This window comes from Arvicanthis niloticus, chromosome 12 (genome assembly GCF_011762505.2).
Source record: "Arvicanthis niloticus isolate mArvNil1 chromosome 12, mArvNil1.pat.X, whole genome shotgun sequence".
NCBI classification, from domain to species: Eukaryota; Metazoa; Chordata; class Mammalia; order Rodentia; family Muridae; genus Arvicanthis; species Arvicanthis niloticus.
Genome location: NC_047669.1, coordinates 32077004 through 32095097, shown reverse-complemented (window position 1 = coordinate 32095097; position 18094 = coordinate 32077004). Strand labels below are relative to the sequence as shown.

Below are 18094 nucleotides of genomic sequence, written 5' to 3'. Positions count from 1 at the left end.
AAGCAATCTAGGTAGAGAAATAACATGAGAAAAGCCATGTGGTACTTCAACCCAGAGCACAGAGACTAGTGAAGAGATATGTCTCCACAGGACAGCAAAGAGTAGATAAAACGACGTGCAAGAGTAAGAGAGAACCGGCTCACAGAAGCCAAGAAAGATAATTGTATAAAAGCAACAGCCATCAATCCTGACTTCTGGGAAGGCAAATGGTTATTGGATTGTATTTAGGAGCACGAAAGGTATTGACCACTTAGTGGGAGCTTGTGGTGGCATTATAGAACAGAAAAGGAACCTGATGGAAGAAAGAGCAGGGAGTGAGAGACAGGGGAGTAGGGGGTGGAGAGTGGGAGACAGGGCTGTGGGGACAGCAAGTGTTAATGCAGCTTCTAGCCAATCATCCATAGAAACAGAAAGAATGTGAATGTTTGGATGAGGTTTTGTGTTGGTGGTGTGGTGTGGGTGGTTTTAAATAATTCAAGGCACCTTACTGTACTCCAAAGCCAATGGACAGGATATACTTAAAATGAATTAACTATATCACAGTTTGTAAGAAAACCAACTATGATTTCTGACAGGATAGAGAGCACTTAGATCCATATTCAGAAATAGAGGGTGCTTTTATAATGTTTGTAACAGCATACATTAATTACACATAGTTATGTTTCATTGTGACATTTTATACACACACATAATATATATAATTATAATCATCCACATTGCTCTCTCTTGCCTCCCTCCCACTCCTGCTAACAGCCTTTTCTTCCCAACTAGCCTCCTTTCTACCTTCATGTCTTAGTAAAACTCTTTTAAAAGTATACTAGTCGGGAAGGGAAACAAAATGACTGCTTCTCAGTTAGTTACAGGACTCGTGTTTTCCAGCATTGTTGCCCAATATTTTAATATTTTTTTATGAGCTAATTTATTCCCCCAGGAACTTTAAGAAGGTTTTAAAAAAGGTAAACAGAGACACATCCACCTAGATAGTAGTCATGTAGTTCTGAATGTCAAAGACAAAGTAGCAAATAAAATAACTAAAGCACAGAAGCATAAAAAATAAACAAAAAAAATGCATTCCTTATAGAGCACCAATAAAACAATCAAAAAGGCCTCTCATCAGAAACACCAGGGGTCAGAAGACTTGTCCAAAATACTAAAATTAGCCGCAACCCTCCAAAAAGTTTTACATCTACTGAAATTATCCATTCAAAGTATACAAACTGAAATAATTTACCATAAGCATATTTGTCCTCCTAAATGCTAGGGTTTGTGTGTAGCCTCCTTAAATTACAGAGACCAGGCACTGAGAATGGATAAAGTCACTAGAATTGCGTTTTCATACTAGCAATACACTTAGGCTACCGTCTCCAGTGTTCTCTACCCAGAGATGTGCTTTTGCGGTCAGTCTAGAATATGTAGACACCTTAGGTCAGTCCCCAGGACTCTTGTTCCCAGGGAGTCTACACTAAATGTCTAGCTGGACATTAGCACAACACTACAGGCTGACCAGTGAAATTAAAATGTATTCTCCCATAGTTCTGGACATTCAAAAGCTGAAACCAAGCCCCCAGTGTATAGCAGTGGCTCTGGAAAGGAGAAAAGATACTGAGGTTTTCAGGTGGCTCTATGCTGGTAAAATATTTCTCCACGACCAAGGGGGAAGATGACAGAAAAAGAACAGTAGGTGAAAAGACCAAGCATTATTCTTGTTTTGATGAAGGCAATAGAAGTTTTACAAGAAAAAATATGCTTTTTAATTTCATGCCAATGCTCAAAGAATAAAATAACTATATTTAGCATTTTTGCCCAGTTTTGTACTTGTCATTATTTTCCTAATGGACCTCTTTGTCCCTTATGAGCCAGTATCTTCTTCCTACCCACTCATTTTTTAGACCTCTATTGTGTACCCCTAGACCTCTCGTAAGTACCCAGTTCCTTGTAATGATTACTAGTGAATAATCAGCACTGTGAGCCTTTCTGTAGTGATTTTTTATTTTAAACAAATTTTCAAATTATGGTTTTTAGCATTTGTGCTATTCCATATATATATATTAAATATCTTATTTTAAAATTATTTATTTACATATTTTTCTCATTTGATTTGTAAGATTTCTCTTAATACATTAACTTTTGTGCATATATAGCTTCAGCTTTGTTCTGAATTCATCTTATTCCTAGAGTGATCATTGAAAACGATTTTCTGACTTGCATCGCCTGTCTCCCACAAGTCATCTTTTCTTCAGTAAACTCATTTGTCAGCCTTTCCAATTTTTCTACAGTTTACACCGTCTTTTTTTCTTTCACCTAATTTTGAATAATGACGTCGTAAGCTCTTATTTATATGTGGACATATTGGTACTCTGCTTTTATTGTTACATTAATGCTATTTTATCCTCTGGACTTTTTCTCACTGTTAACAGCTCATTCTACCGCCATCGTTCTTCTATTACTTGAGTGTGTTCTTTTTTTTTTTTTTTTTTTTTTTTTTTTTTTTTTTTTTTTTTTTTTTTTTTTTTTCCAAGTTGAAAAGTCTAGACTCTTCCAGGGATAAAAACAACTGTTACAGGGGTCTCATTGCTCCCGCCAGGGTCTTAGCTAGTGAGATGTATCAAGGGTCAAGGAGTCAAACACAGACAGACAAAATCAATCCCAGACAGACATCCTCTCTGAGGTTAGGGTCCTGTCTCCTGCCAGGTCCAAATCCACTTCAGCTGTCTGGCTGAGAAGACCCATAGGGTCTGGGGGCTGTGGCTCAGGTAGGGGCCGAGGCCCCGGGCCCAGGTCATCATCCTCATCAGAATCAGGCAGTGGTGTAGGGCTGATATCCTCTAGGCCAGTGCTGGAGGGTCTCGAGAAGGGTGACGAGGGACCATGGAAGCCAGGCTGTGAGTTCGTGCCAAGTGGGTGAGCGGGGAGAGGGAGGAGGAGGAGGAGGAGGAGGAGGAGGAGGAGGAGGAGGAGGAGGAGGAGGAGGAGGAGGAGGAGGAGGAGGAGGAGGAGGAGGAGGAGGAGATGGGGCTGCCTTCCATCTGGATCTCATGTCCTATCCGAGTCCTGATTAAGGAGGAAGGGCAGCTTGGTGCGTTGTTCCTTCAGCAGCATCTCAATGCGTGAGTCCAGGCTGTCATGGGGCTTCTCTGGCCCCGCTGGAGAGGACTCCAAAGTAGGGGTGCTAAGGCTGTCACTGGGCTCAGGACTCCAGCCAAAGGTAGGCCTACCACCCAGCTCCATGCTGTTGCTGTCAGGGGGCGGGGGACCAAGAGGTGTGCCCGGCTTCTCCTTGCCTGGAGACTCAGAGGGAGGCAGGGGTGGGGGTGCAGGTGCCCTCTGGAACTCCCCACTGTCAAGGCTCCCAAAGATTGCTGTGGCAGTGGACTCCCCGGGGGTCGGGGGGAATGGGGTGCTGGAGTCTGGTACGGAGAGAAAGCCGCCTTGAATCCGGAAGCAGTGGCTGTTTGGGCAGGAGGTGGAGTATGGGCAAATATGGTGGAATACTGGGACTGAGCCTTGAAGAGAGAGCCGCTGCTGCCAACTGTCCCAAAAGAGAGGTCCGAGGAGCCTCGGAAAGGAGCCTTGGCTCCGGCCCCTGCGGCCACCGCTGAACTGTGGACATAATGGTGCTCATGATGGCGGTTGTAGGCGTCTGTGAACTTTTTCTCCTGCCGCCGAGCCTTGAAAGTTGCTGTAGGGTCCTCCTGAAGAGGTAGGAGGGTATGGGCTGACGACTGGAATAGCTGGAATCCTGGGAGAAAGGGGTGCCCAGGCGAGGCGTGATCAGGGTGCCTTGGCCATAGGAGTTGGGTGTGTCCTCCTCCTCCTCCTCCTCCTCCTCCTCCTCCTCCTCCTCCTCCTCCTCCTCCTCCTCCTCCTCCTCCCCCTCCTGTTCCTCCTCTTCCTTCTCTTCCTTCTCTTCCTTCTCTTGAGTGTGTTCTTATACTTACCATGGAAGTCAGCCCAGCCAGCCCTTCTGTTGCCTTTGCTGTGTCCATAGCTAGAGTCTGTTATCTTTGAGGTATCCCACAGTATGCCGTGGGACTGTTGGGCTAGGATTTCTTTCCTTTTGTCTCACGCTTTTATCTGAATTTCCTCTTTGATTTCTCATATTGGATCCATCTCAGTTAATCCGAATTCTTCTCCTAAGAGTTTCTTCACAGCACTGAGGACATTCCACGGGCCCCATCTGTCACAGGATGGAAGACTTTTCTGTTCCCGGAGAAGAAACTGGTATTCTGGGGCCTGCATCTTTCTTTCTCCATCTCTGATGCTGTTCTCAGATTAGCCAGCCTGTCTGTCCAGTGATCACCCACAGGGGAGAAGATTTCGCTTTCCTAAAGCTCATAGAAAACATAGTCCGTTTTCCCGTGTGCTTTTTGAACAGTTGCTATTACCTGGTTAGTAGTTTGTTCACATACATATATTGTAGTTTGAAGTTCTTGTAGATATTTTTAGATGAATTTAATTCATTTTCTCTGGTAATCTAAGTTATATTTTAAAAGTTTATGGTCAGAGTCAAATTTCAAAAGTAGAGCTAGGTGTTTTGATATACAATGGTAATCCTCATACTTGAAGCAGGCAGATTGTGATGAATTTGAAGCCAGCTTGGGTTACCTAACAAGTACTAAGCCCATCAGTGATATATAACAAGATCAAATAGTCAAATAATAAATAAAACCTGCTACTACTACTACTAATATAATAGTAACTGAAAATTTTTGTGATGTACATTAAAATATTAGTGCATGAGTTTATTTTCTTACCATCATAAGTGAAAATAAATTACTATCTGTTTAAACTATATTTAAGCAAAACAATTTAAAGGAGTTTTAAATAAAAATAGAAAGTTTTAATAATGGTATGAAATGTGTTAAAATTTTGATGGTGCTATATGAATAACTCGAGTTGGAAACATTATGGTAATTAAGTTCCTCTAACATTAACGGACAAGAATCTTCTAAAAATATATGGGTTTGAAGTAATATAGAAGATCCTCCATATCTGTAGATTCCATAGCTACAACTTCAGATGAGGCATTTTTGGAAACAAATTGCACGTATACTTAACATGTACACTTTCTTTGACCTAGCCGTAAAAACATAATAGACCTATTTGCATGTCATTTAGGTTATACCTATTGTAAGTTATCTAGGCTTGGCTTATAGGGAATTTGAATGCCTAAGGATCTTCTCCTGAGACCAAAGCCCTGCAGAAGGTAGTGATGAAAAGTTTCTAGGGTGGTAAAACTACTCTGTTTACTGTAAGTGTATATCATTATACACTAAGTCAGGACCCATGGGGTATACTTCATGCGGACTCTACGGCATGCTGTGGGCTTTGGGAGGTAATGCTTTGTAAATGTGGATTCGTTCATTATGATAGATGAACTACTTTTGTGCAAGATGCTGACAACAGAAGAAGCTAAGTCTGTAGAAGAGAGAGCTTTGTGTACATGGAAGTTGTCAGGATCTTCTGCTCAGTTTTGTTGTGAATCTAAACTTGCTGCGAAAAAAGTCTTGATAAATTTAAAATACAATTAGAAACTAGGTTATAAGACTTCCTATTCTTTCTAATTGAGGACATGGAACCTCAAGATGGATGGACTGACTTGGGGTTAAATCAGTGGGTCAAATTTTGAGTTGGGTTGTTAAATAATTTCTCTATGAGTTTTCAGTGATGAATAATTGCCCAGGCTTCCCCTGGCTCAGTTTTGCCATTTAAACAACAAGGACTACAGTGGGGTTCTGCCTCTTTACTTCATACGTGTCTTGAAGATGGATGAATCTCTATTCTAAACTCTTTTTTTTGTCTCTTTGATAAAGTGTACTTTGTATGCCGAGATCCACGAATCTTCCACCTTGTGTTTTGTTCCAGATACACAAGATGAACACAACCATACAATAGAAATAGAGACGAATCAGGCTCTGGAAATACCATGCTTTCAAAATACCTCCTCAGAAATTTCACCTAGGTTCACCTTTTCATGGTTGGTGGTAAGTGTTGCCCTTTTCAGTGAATAACTGTAATGATCTTTAAATATTAATGAGGTGAAATGAATAGCAAGTAATAATAGAGAAGTAGTTGATGAGACACAGGCATTATGCCAGTGGCTCGGGAAGGAAGTAAAGGGCACTGAGGTGTCTTCTAACTAGGCAAGCAGCGATGTATGCAGTGGGACTCTGAAATTAGCTCCTAGAGGTGGATTTCTATTTTGAATTAAAAACCTGACCATGACTGCAGGAAGAACAAGGTGTGATACTGCCCTAGTGAGGAACCACTTACAGAAGCCCCTGATCACAGATATTTGTTTTATAAATAATATGTATAAAGATATAGACCTTATTTCTCAGAACCTGCATTGCCACAGTCCTGCTTACTGCTCTATCAGAGGGCACTAAAAGACACACAAGGGATCCAGCCCAAGCCCTGTCTTCTGACCCCCATAAGTGCCTACACACACACACACACACACACACACACACACACACACACACAAAACCCCACATCTTGTTTTAAAACACATCTTTGTATGGGAGAAACAGGCTTTGGAGAGGCTTGTCACTATTCAACTCTCTTACTAAGGCAGGGGTTACAGGCCTATAGAAACCATGACCTTTAGAAACCACTACAAGTAACCAGAATAGAAACTTTTAAAGGTGTCATTTATTTAGTTAGTTGGGGGTTGTGCAAAGCCAGAGGACAACTTTCAGGAGTCAGTTGTCTTCATCCATCCTGTAGTCCCAGGGACAGAACTCACGCCACCTTTTTACCATCTTCATACCAAATTGATGGCCACTAAATTTGTACTATTTGGTTGGTTGACAAGAGCCAGCTCATTATGTGTCTGATACTAAATACCTTACAAATCTCCGTTATCTAGTAGTGTCCTTCAAGGAAACTTGGAAGGTGGTATAAACATTTTTTATGGATCCTGTCCAGACACTTAGAATAAATAAGGGCTTAGGAGGAGTGCAAACTACCTAGAGCAGGAGGTAAAGTCTAAAACATCAACAGACCCTCAAGCCAAACTGTCATTTTAAAGAGCAGATTATAATAATGACAAGTTGAGAGATCCCTTTGAAAGAATCCTTCCTTCAAAGGGAATATTGTGTTGGCAATATGCTGATTAAATTCCCACTGTGCACTCTCCTTTTAAATGTCAAAATCTGTTTGCTTCGCTGACTTACAGCCCTGCCCTAACTACCAATGGCTCTAGGATTTACTAAGTCTAGTGTGAAAACATCTAATGTCCCTATATTACGATATAGAAGACGCTTCCCCAGTTGCTGAATGTCTTCAGAGGTTACCCGGATTCTTACAAACAGGAAATAATGTGGCATTAAGTAAAAGGGTAAGGGGCAGAAATGAGGAAGATAAGCTTGGCGGGGGGCAGGAACCTGCTGTGCTGAGCCCAGAAACTCTGAGGAGCTGCAAAGAAAGGCCTCCTGCTCGCAGTGTTTCATTTAATCCTAAGAATGGTTCTGCAGATCAAAATTATCCACGTCCCCAGAAAATAAAAGCCATCTTGTTGTGCATGTGGAATTCTAAAATCTAATTAACTCAGTGGTAAGCCTCATGGGGAAAGTTATTATTAGGATTCTCAATATCATTGGAAAATATGTTTTCTATGTGTACATGGTCTCAAGGTCAGCTATGCAGAGTGGAGCAAACCTTTGCTTTGGGGAAGTTAGGTTTCAGGGCTGTACTACACTAAGGTCAGTAGGTATCAGACGCAGACACAGTGTGTCTAGCATTCAGTTGTCACAAGATAATTCAGTTATCTAAGAAAGCACAGATCAACTTGTGAACATCTATGTGAACAGTAGAATGATATATAAGAAGTCACGGACTATGTGGGTGTAGTTGGGATGTGGATGGGTAGATAAATGGCAAATGTTAATTTTGCTACTTAATTTCTAGGGTACATCCCAGCATCAGGGAAATCCTTCAGACTTATTCTGGGAGTTTCTAAATACATTCTAATATTCTATTTTCATTACAAACCATCATCCTGTGATTTCCCACAGTATAAATTTTAATTCAATCCAATAAACAGATGTGAAGCTGATTTGAGTGTTAGATCCTACAGGGATACAAACAATATTAGACATATTTTCTATCATGTCATATGTTTTTAATAAAGTAAAAAAAAAAAAAAGTAGTACTCAGGGAAAACAATTTATCAGATAAATCCAGAAAAGCTTTTAGAAAAGTTATGTTGAGCCACATAATAGAAGACAGTTAATAGCAAAAAACAGACACATGCTCTAACAAGACCCTGGTAATCATACATACAAGCTAGTAGTATACACTGGAGAATACCTTAGGGAAATATTTGATCCCACAGTCAATGAACTAAACAGAGATCCTTCACCACGACTTATGAACTCACAGTGGCTTGTGGTTGCCTGCATAAGACTTGTAGAAGACCAAGGAAGTCAGCATTCTGGCATGGAATTGGGGGTGCTCAGAATCCTATACCCATAACTGAAGAGCTTTGGACAGCTGAAAGCTTCTGTGTGGATAGGAAGTCAGTTTTCTTTAAGGGTGTGACTTCCTGGTAGCTCTACCTAGATCCAGTGATGGCCCCACACCTGGTAGTTCATGAATACAACAAATTATACTCAATGTATTACTATTACTTTTTAAAAACTACAGAGGGGATACAAATTTGGGGTTGTGGAGAGATGAGGATGGATATGGGCACATTTAGGCAGAGGAGCTGTGGTAAATATGATCAAAGTGCTCGTATGAAATTTTTGAAATAATAAAATATATTTAAAAAAAAAAAAGCCGGGCGGTGGTGGTGCACACCTTTAATCCCAGCACTTGGGAGGCAGAGGCAGGCAGATTTCTGAGTTCGAGGCCAGCCTGGTCTACAGAGTGAGTTCCAGGACAGCCAGGACTACACAGAGAAACCCTGTCTCGAAAAACCAATAAATAAATAAATAAATAAATAAATAAATAAATAAATAGAATAAAAAACAGAAAGAGGGCTATTTAAATACTTATCAATATACCCACAGATTAATATGGCTTTCACCTCTCACCAGAGAAGCTTCTTTTTGCCGTAGAGACACACAATTAGCGCCAATCACAAATGACTATGGAGTGCTCAGTCATAAATGGGACATCTCTATCATACCAACTCCCCACAAGGCTCTCAGAGCATTGTGGAATAAGGGCAGAAAGACTGTCATTAAAGCCAGAGGATTAAAAAGACTTCTGTGAGATAGTGTCTTCTGGATATGATGTGACGGGGCCATTGCACCCACAAACTCACAATAGCTGCAGGTGCCTGCACAAGACTTCCACAAGATCAAGCCAGTTGACATTATGTATGGATGGGAAATGAGTTCATGAGTCCCCACTCCTAACTGAATGGCTATTGGCAATTGGTGACTTCTGGGAGAGGGAGAGTTTTTTTTTTTTTTTTTTTTTTTTTTTTTCAGAACTGTGGTCTTGATAGATTGCCCATGTTCTAAAGGAGAGCCCTACACCCAGGTATATATAGTCATCACTAGACTTCATGAGTTACAAAGAAGGAGAAGGAAGAAGGATAAAGAAAAGGAAAAGGTGAATCAGAAGCAGAAGGAGAAGAATAAAAGAACAAGGAGAACAGGAAGAAGAAAAAAGAACAAAAAGAAGAAGCAGAATAAGAGGAAGAAGAAAAGGAAGAAGGAAGAAGAATGAAGAAAGAGGAGAAGAAGAAAAAAGGAGCAAAATAGGGAGGGAAAAAGAGGAAAGGGAGGGACAAGACAGATGGAGGGAGAGGTGACAATGGATCTGAGTAGAGAAAGGGGGTATATATGATTAAAATACACACTATATATGTATGACATTCTTAAAAAATGTGGTATGATATATGATCAAAATACACAGTCTACATATATGAAATTCTAAAAGAATAAATACAATCTTAAAACATCTTCAAATTTTTCTCTTTCAAATCATGAAGGAGGAACAGGGCATTTAATATTGTTTAAAAGTTTCATTATATTCTTTAGTCTTTGCACTGTTTTATAATCAGAGAAAAAAGCAGTGGTTTCAAATGCACACATGAAACCTTATGATATAAAAAACATCTTTCCTCTTACCTGGTGGCAGCTGACCATCATAGTCCTGGGTGTTACCCGAGAGCTAAGTATGGTGGTGCAGGCCTTCAGTCCTAGCACTCGGCAAGCAGAGGCAGGCAGACCTATGTTAACTTCAAGGCTAACCTGGTCTACCAAGCAAGTTTCAGGACAGACAACCAGGGCTACAAAGGGTTACCAGCTAATGGTGGTTAGAAATATACTCATTCTTTACTCCTGAAAATAGATATAAGGAGTGTTGCAAGCAGCCTGCTTTGACAGTGATGGTGGGTTTGACCGTGAAGTCACGGTGGAGAGTATGTGGGGAAGATGTGAAGATGCGAAGTAGACTGGAGATAGAGGAGCAGGAATCAATATAGCCAGCAGTGACTGTGAAAGAGCTGAGAGCACTCAGTGAGTGATCTGCTCAATGCAGCCAGTGTTAACTCAGAGCTGACTCCAGGCATCTGAAGCCAGCCAGAGATGAGAAAACCACTAAATGTAACAGCACCAACGTCTGTCTGCAGGACTGGAAACTCTCATCCCACTACAAAAACTGACAAGCCTCAATGGATGAATCTTCGTATTAGTTGCAAATGAAAGGAGTATGTAGCAGTGATTTGCCAGAATTCAATATGACCTATCTAGTCTCCGCCACACAAATTTTGTTACCAATATGTACATAATTTAAATACATGTTCATGTTCCTTCTTGGAGACTTGATTTTTTTTTTTTTTTTTACCTTTTTTCTTGTGAAGTATTCATCTCAAATAGACTACAAGCAGATAAGGCAAAGATAGCCCTCTAACTCCTGTAAGGTTTTATATAGGAACGTCATTAACGGCATGGGCTTTGAGAGACACTGGTATGTTCAAGTCCTTACTGGCTGTGCAACTTAAGGGCTAAATTTAGAGTGAGATGTGGAAGGACCATCTTTTCCCATGAAAGCCACACTCGGGAAAGCAACAGTAGTCAGCAATCAGTATAAATATTTTAACACAGTATTTTAAAAGTATATAAGGGAAACCCATGTTGAACAAAATATCAAGCTTTAAAATAAAGCCCCTCAGTTGGTTATTTGCTCTGAGACCTCATTATATTTATATTACCAGAGGAATAGTATGCTCCAAGCAACCTTTGGTTCTCGAGTCTTTGAGGTCATCATGTAACCTGGCGGTGGGTTAGCAGAAGTGGGGTAAACAGACCTATGCATGGCTTTAAAACTGGCTTAGTCCACTTTGTGTTACTGTCACAGAACACCTGAGCCTGGGGAGTTGATGAAGAACAGAGACTTATTTTCTCGTAATTCTGAAAGGCAAGAAATCCAAAACTCAAGGTGCTTGGTTCAGCGACTGTACCCTCTGTTTCCAAGATGGTTGTTTGACTGCTGTCCTACAGATGGTGACTACTATGTCCCTACATGACAAAAGAGTGAACGAGTGAAGGACAAGGAATCTACTTCTACAAACACCATTTTGTTTATTTGCTTGCTTTGGATGTGGCCTTTTTTAGCTTGGTTGCCTGTTCAGTTGGTTGGTTGTACTTTCGGCAGTGTTGGCAGTGAGCTAACCTCCAATCACTACAAGTCACTTCAATGTCTCATTCATGTAGGAAGAGATTTTATAGGCCAAGTGTCTCCACCTGGGCAGCACTTTTGACATTGCTGATCTGGGAAGACGTTTTGGAGGTACAGGAACAAAAATCATATAAATCATAGCAATAATTATACAAATTTCCCATTTATATGGGTATAGCATAGATGTTCATAGAATCACAGACTGTTTGTGGGTGGAACTAGGGAGGAGTGAACATTATATATCCTTAATGACTTGAGGATATATAATGTTATATATAACTTAATGACTACCTATTAACTGTGTGGACTATATAGCTAGTTAGATTTATATTGCACATTAAAACATAAGGGGTCATCAAGATGTAAACCCATAAGGTTTTTGAAGTATTTATTAACATTTTTAAAGGTAGACAATTTTTTCTCTGAAGAACAGAAAGTTGACCTGCAGAGCAGGTCAACTAGGGTCATTTATACCAAATAGGAGTTGAAATACGCTCTATGTTGCTGGTACCACAGATGGGTCAGTATAGCATAAGGCTCTTTCAACCAGCAACCTGCCCTGATCCCTGCAGCCTACAACCTGTATAAAGGCTTTCTGGAATTTGCCCTAAATTTCTCATTCTAGATACTCCAAAAGTTTTATATATTTTAAAATTATTTAGTGGTTCAGATTTGTTCTGTATGTGTAGCCCTGAGGCATGATTTCCCTTGATTCTAAGCATCCCTGCTTTAAATCTTTTGATTTGAGTACCTTCTTATTCTTCGAGGCTGTGGGAGAGTTAATGTTAATTTATTGATGACTACAGTAAGGTGTATAAGATAGGCTTGAATAAGCTTTACAGTGCTTACAACATATAGTGCACTAAACAGATTGAAGCACGCCAAGTGGTTATCTTTCCAAATGGTCAGCCTGAAAACATACATACAAGTAACAGTCTATAGAATGAGCAGAGTGTGTGTATGTATTTTGGAATAGATAGATAGATAGATAGATAGATAGATAGATAGATAGATAGATAGACAGACAGGATATATAATGTATAGTATGTATGTAATATAAACATATATGTATGTAGCAATAATAAAAATAGAGTCCATAAATTAGAAATAACCAGGAGGGGCATATGGGAGGGTTTGGAGGGAGAAAAGGGAAGAGAAAAGTGATGTAATCACATTACAATCTCAAAAAAAAAAAAGAAAATAGCAATTTAAAAGTTAAAAGGCTGTAACAATGAGATCGTAACCCTTTAGTTGCAGTCATAGCATGATTATAGAATTATAGAAGCCCCCCTCTCCTAGCTCTAGATACTGGATGGTTTATCTGAGCGAGATTTGCTTCCCCATTTGCTCTGTGATGGCAGCCACTCACACGCAGGTTTTTGCCACTGGGGACTCTACAATCCCTCAGGAATTCCTTCTGTTACAGGCTGCAGGGCACATCATAGCTGAATTCCACCTTTAAAAACCAAAGCAATTTTCTCCCTCTGCAACTGCCAAATGCCAAGGGAAAGCAAATAAAACAGAACGCCTGTTGGATTCATTGGTATATAGAGATGTATGGTAACTTTATCAATGAAAGTATCAGAGCAAGTCATGCCTTGATTTATAATAAAAGCAAAAGCATTTTTTTACTAGTCTCCATCCTGTGTCTACCTTCTCCCTTCTAACAACGTGTCAGATGGAAATGTCCCAAATAGAAAACCACATAGTGAAACCAGCAGGAACACTTTAAAATAGCTCTTACTAAACTCGTTCTTTAAAGATTCCGATACATGTATGCAATGCACGGTAGTTACCCTCACCCAGTTGACCCTTCTTATTTCCCTCCCACCCAGTCAACCCTCTCCCTCTACAAGATCCTTTCCCATATCTATGTCTTTTGCTTTAGTTTCTGACTCACTAAGTTTAACCAGCACCATCTGTGTGACTTTTGGCTGGCTTATCAGTGGTTACACAAATAAAGACAACTAACTACTACCCTTCCATTGGAATCCATCAGTAGTCAGTGGTTCAGTAGGGAGGTACTGGGCCTCATGACTCTCTTTCTGATTCATGAGTAACAGTTCAAAGGCCAAGAACATTTTTTTTTTTTTTGAGATTATAACATAATTAGGTAACTTGCCTTTTCCTTCCTCCAACACACCCCTATACTCTTCCTTGTTCATTTTCAAATTTGTGGCCTCTTTTCTCATACCTGTTTTTTGTTTGTGAGCCTAGCTTTTTATCTTTTTATTGCTGAGCCATCTCTCCAGTCCTCTTTTTACGTTAATTGACGTGACGTGCATATATCTTTGTTTTCAGGGCTAGCCACTTGGTATTGGATACCCAATTAGAATGCGCTTCTTTGGAGAAGACTATTTTTTTTTATCACTCTCAGTATTCCTTAGCTTCTCATAGTTCTTTATGTATGTTTGAGGTGCTGTGCTCTTTCCCGCCCACCTTGTCATGCTTGTTTGTGTTGTCCTCGTTCAACTCATGTGTACGAAATCATTTGTCCTTATGCTCACGAATAAACATAGTCCTCACCCCTCACGAAAGAACCTTCTTGCAACAAACAGGGACAAATGTAGAAAGCCAAGTCAATCAAAATGCAGAGTTGTAGAACACGGTCCCAATGTCCAAATCTACTAAAGACTTCGGACCTAAGCCTCAGGGAACATTGCAGAATTAGGGACTGAAAGACTGTAAGAGCCAGAGAATTAGAGGGTCAGCTGTGAGATTGTGTCTCTTAGTAATGTTAGAAGCTGCGCCCGTTAAAGTCTCTCCAAGAGCATTTGGAACTACAAAATCATGCTAAATCCAGCCCTTATACAAGACGCTGTGAGAAGTACCTTGTGCTGACGGCCCTGCAGGGGGAGCCAACTTCCTTAACTATTGCCTTCAGATCTGTGATGTTGAGGGAAAAGACTTCATTCTGTCAGGGCTCTCCTGTCATGGGAGTACATTCTCCCTTTGCTCTTCTTCAAAAGGAAGATGCAGCTCACTCTCCTAAGACTGCTTTAGGAAGCTGGAGAGGCACATAACTTGTTTCAAGGGAAAGACTTATGCAGGCTGTAGTTCTTTGCAAGAAACCCTAGAATTTCATCAGTATATAACACTGATAACGAACTCAGCCACATTCCAAATAGTTGGGGTTTATATAAGAACTTCTATTTAGTAGACTTGAAATTTCTATATAATTACTCTAATAAATCTGCCTGTGCCAAATTTTCTCACCAATCTTGATTCTCCTTCCACCCAAAATCTAACATTTTTTAAACTAGAAATTTCAAGTCACAGAGTTTTGCTTTCATTATTTTATATCTTCTTGGATGCATTTCTCTTCACCTTTCCCCTGTTATTTCCTCGAATTGCCCCTGTACATAATGAGGTATCTGGAAAGTTTAGGGTTAGACCAGCCATTCTCAGTCCCGACTCTCCCGAGGAAAATTGTTTCTCAAATCCAGATTAGGCCTGGGCTTAGAATGTGACTCCCTAGAGAGAAAATTTGTGCCATGAACAGAAGAGTTTCCAAGTAGATAACAGAGAAGTCTGAGTTAGACAGAGAGGTGATTTAATCAGCACCAAGCCTTGGTGGTCTTCAAGAGTCTTGTCCTCCCTAAGAAGATGCTCAACACCATGCTGGCTGGAACAATTATTGTGACCAGTAGGCCTGCCATGGAAATCCTGTGTCGGGGGAGAATAATGTGAAGTACTCTTTAGCTGCACAAGATGAACAGGTAAAAGAGGAGTCATGTTCTCTCAGTAAATGCCAATGAATGAAAGTCACAGTAATGTTTAAAGCCCACTTCTTATGAGTTCCCTCCATGTGTTAGACTCTGAAAACGTTGCTTCCCTGTGTTCTTTGCTCTATTGCCTCTTCATTCAACTCCTGATTCTGAAAGGGGCTAAATCAGATCCCTGGCACATCCTAATTTCTTAAATGAGCAATGGAGTCTGCTATTAGCACTCTCTCCTGCCCTGAAAGCAAGGCCCCGTTTAGAAAACATTTCTATTTGTGTTAGGAGAGGATGAGTGTGATGCTTATTAAAGTGTAAGAGTAGCAATACTTTCTCTAGTAGCATACCCACTCTCTCCCCTTTTTAACTCTTGCTTAAAGTCTTTGTTAACTCTTTCAGAGGAACTGAGTTCAGTTCTCAGTATCCACATTGGGTATCTCATACCAGCTGTAGTTCCAGTGAATTCGATGCCTTCTTCAGCACCGTCCTCGTGTGCACCTACACACAGCAGTCAGTTGAGGCACGACACATTCTGTGTTCTATAACTGAGTACTGTTTCTCTCTCCAGGAGAAAGATGGAGAAGAAGAAGTTCTCTTCACCCACGATCACATCAGCAATTCTACATCATTTAAAGGCAGAGTCCAGCTGGGTGCAGACTATGAACTCCACCTCTCCCCAGTCCAAATACATGATAGTGGCAGCACATTCTCTTGTCGTCTGAGTGTCAGTCCTTTTAAATTTTGGAAGATGTCCACCACAGTCAAGGTTTTTGGTAAGGAGTTTGCCCTATGATCTTTTTGCCATCCTTGTGTCAATGCTTCTGGCCTCTGCTATGCTTTTCTCATGAGAGGAACCTCCCACTCCCCATCCTGGCTCCATCCTGGACAGCAGCCACACAGGTTAACTCCTGCAATTCTGTTTGCCTTAATTCCTATCATTCTCATTGAGGGTGGGGACAAAGGTGGAAGGCTAAAGAATAATTATTCAGCTAATAGAATAAAGCCACCAGAAAGCCATATATAGGTCAGCTTCCCTGGTGGCCTCTACCTTGTTTGCAGGCGTAGTGTTTCCCAAGGGTACTGGAAATCTCTTTAATTATAACTGCCAAAGTCTAATTGCTTGGCTGTTTAATTATCTGAGTTATTTTCTGGTGCAAAGTGTAATAATGCCACGATGAGAAAAAGGAGCTGATAAATATGACCAGAGAAACAGCAGGAGGTCCCACCGCCATCCTGCTAGGGCCCACTAAGGTGAGAGGCCACCAGGGCCTTCTGACAGTGGAGCCTGCAGGCTCTCTGACCTGATCCTAGTGCCACTGACCTGGGAAGTCTACCATGACCTCATTCAGAATGCAGAGACACTGCAGGGTGCAATCTGAAGAGAAAAAAATATAAGCATTTTATGTTGTTCCATGGTGCAGGAAAATATTAATAAACAGAAACCACAGGTTTTGGCTAGGTTTTCATTTTGTGACCTTGACTGCAGTTTTTAAAGTCCTTCTAAAGGAGAGCAAAGAGAAAAGCAGCCACGTAGATGGACAACCAGTTGTTTTTGTTGTTGTTGTTGTTGTTGTTATTTTATTGAGGTAAACTAAGAGAAAATAAACTTTATACAATCTAAGGGTACAGGCTGCTAGATTTCTCATCAATTTTCTAAATGACAGCAGGCAAACTAAAATAAGATATAAAAATGCTTTTTTGTTGTCTTTGTTCATGGCATTGCTTTATTGTATTAGTGGTCAGAAAACATGGTCAGTGGAAGAAAACACAAAGTAATTTATAAAGCCAGAAACAGCTGGGGCAAGATTTGTTTCGTGAGAAGTTCCATGTATAGAGCTTTTCTCCTGTGCCTCATTGTGTCTTCACACACACACAGTCCCCCTTTTCTTCCCTCTCCCCCTTTCTTTTCTTCTGTGCCACCCTTCTCTCCCATGTCTCCTCGGGGGATGGACTTTATGGTCACCATCCATCACCAACAGTTTCCCATGAAGACTTGAGAACAGGCTGCTCCTTGCTGTTGCTGAATCAATAACACTGTTGGCTCACTGCCAGGGAGTGACAATCTTAGCACAAACACAAAACCAACTCATCTGGCCTTACTCTTGGCAAGCCAATGGGGCAGGCATCCAGAATGTGGGACGAAATATGCATTTTAAGTCAGGCAACATCTTTCTGCCACAGCATGCTCTAATTGCCTTGTCAACATATAAACATATAAACCATGGCTGCATGTCTTTACCGCCCTCAGACTTTTTTCATATTGGTCCGGGAGATGGGAGACATATATTCTTACTTCCCACATTTAGCAATCCTCTGCTTCTTTCTCTCTCTCTCTCTCTCTCTCTCTCTCTCTCTCTCTCTCTCTCTATATATATATATATATATATATATATATATATGAACTTTTGCATTTCTTTTTTAAACTCTTTTTGGAGCATGATTAGAAACATGGAACTCTCCTTGCTTATTTTGCAGTTATGTTTCAACTGCATGATGGAATCCTTTAGTAAATATACTGAGTTTATAGACATGCTATTAGCTGCAAAGTAGGTTTGAGTAACATTTTGCTGTACCTCTAATAGGTGTATTAATTTAGGGTATAGGTATAAGAGACTGATTCAGGAGGATTTTTAGGTATAAGAGACTGATTCAGGACTCAAGTTTGAGTTCTTGCTACAGAGTGAAACTGTCAATTAATGAATAATAAAAAGTAAATAAAACCCGCTTTTCATTCA

General features: G+C 40.5%; 1 protein-coding gene across 1 annotated transcript in view; it reads left to right on the top strand.

The window, feature by feature from the left end:
• Window positions 1-18094, top strand: part of Cd96 (CD96 molecule) — a 29351-nt gene that overhangs the window by 8107 nt on the left and 3150 nt on the right. The window contains exons 3-4 of the mRNA XM_034514858.2: window positions 5866-5984; window positions 15928-16132. Coding sequence (XP_034370749.2) covers window positions 5866-5984; window positions 15928-16132 — 324 coding nt within the window. The remainder of the gene's footprint in view (window positions 1-5865; window positions 5985-15927; window positions 16133-18094) is intronic.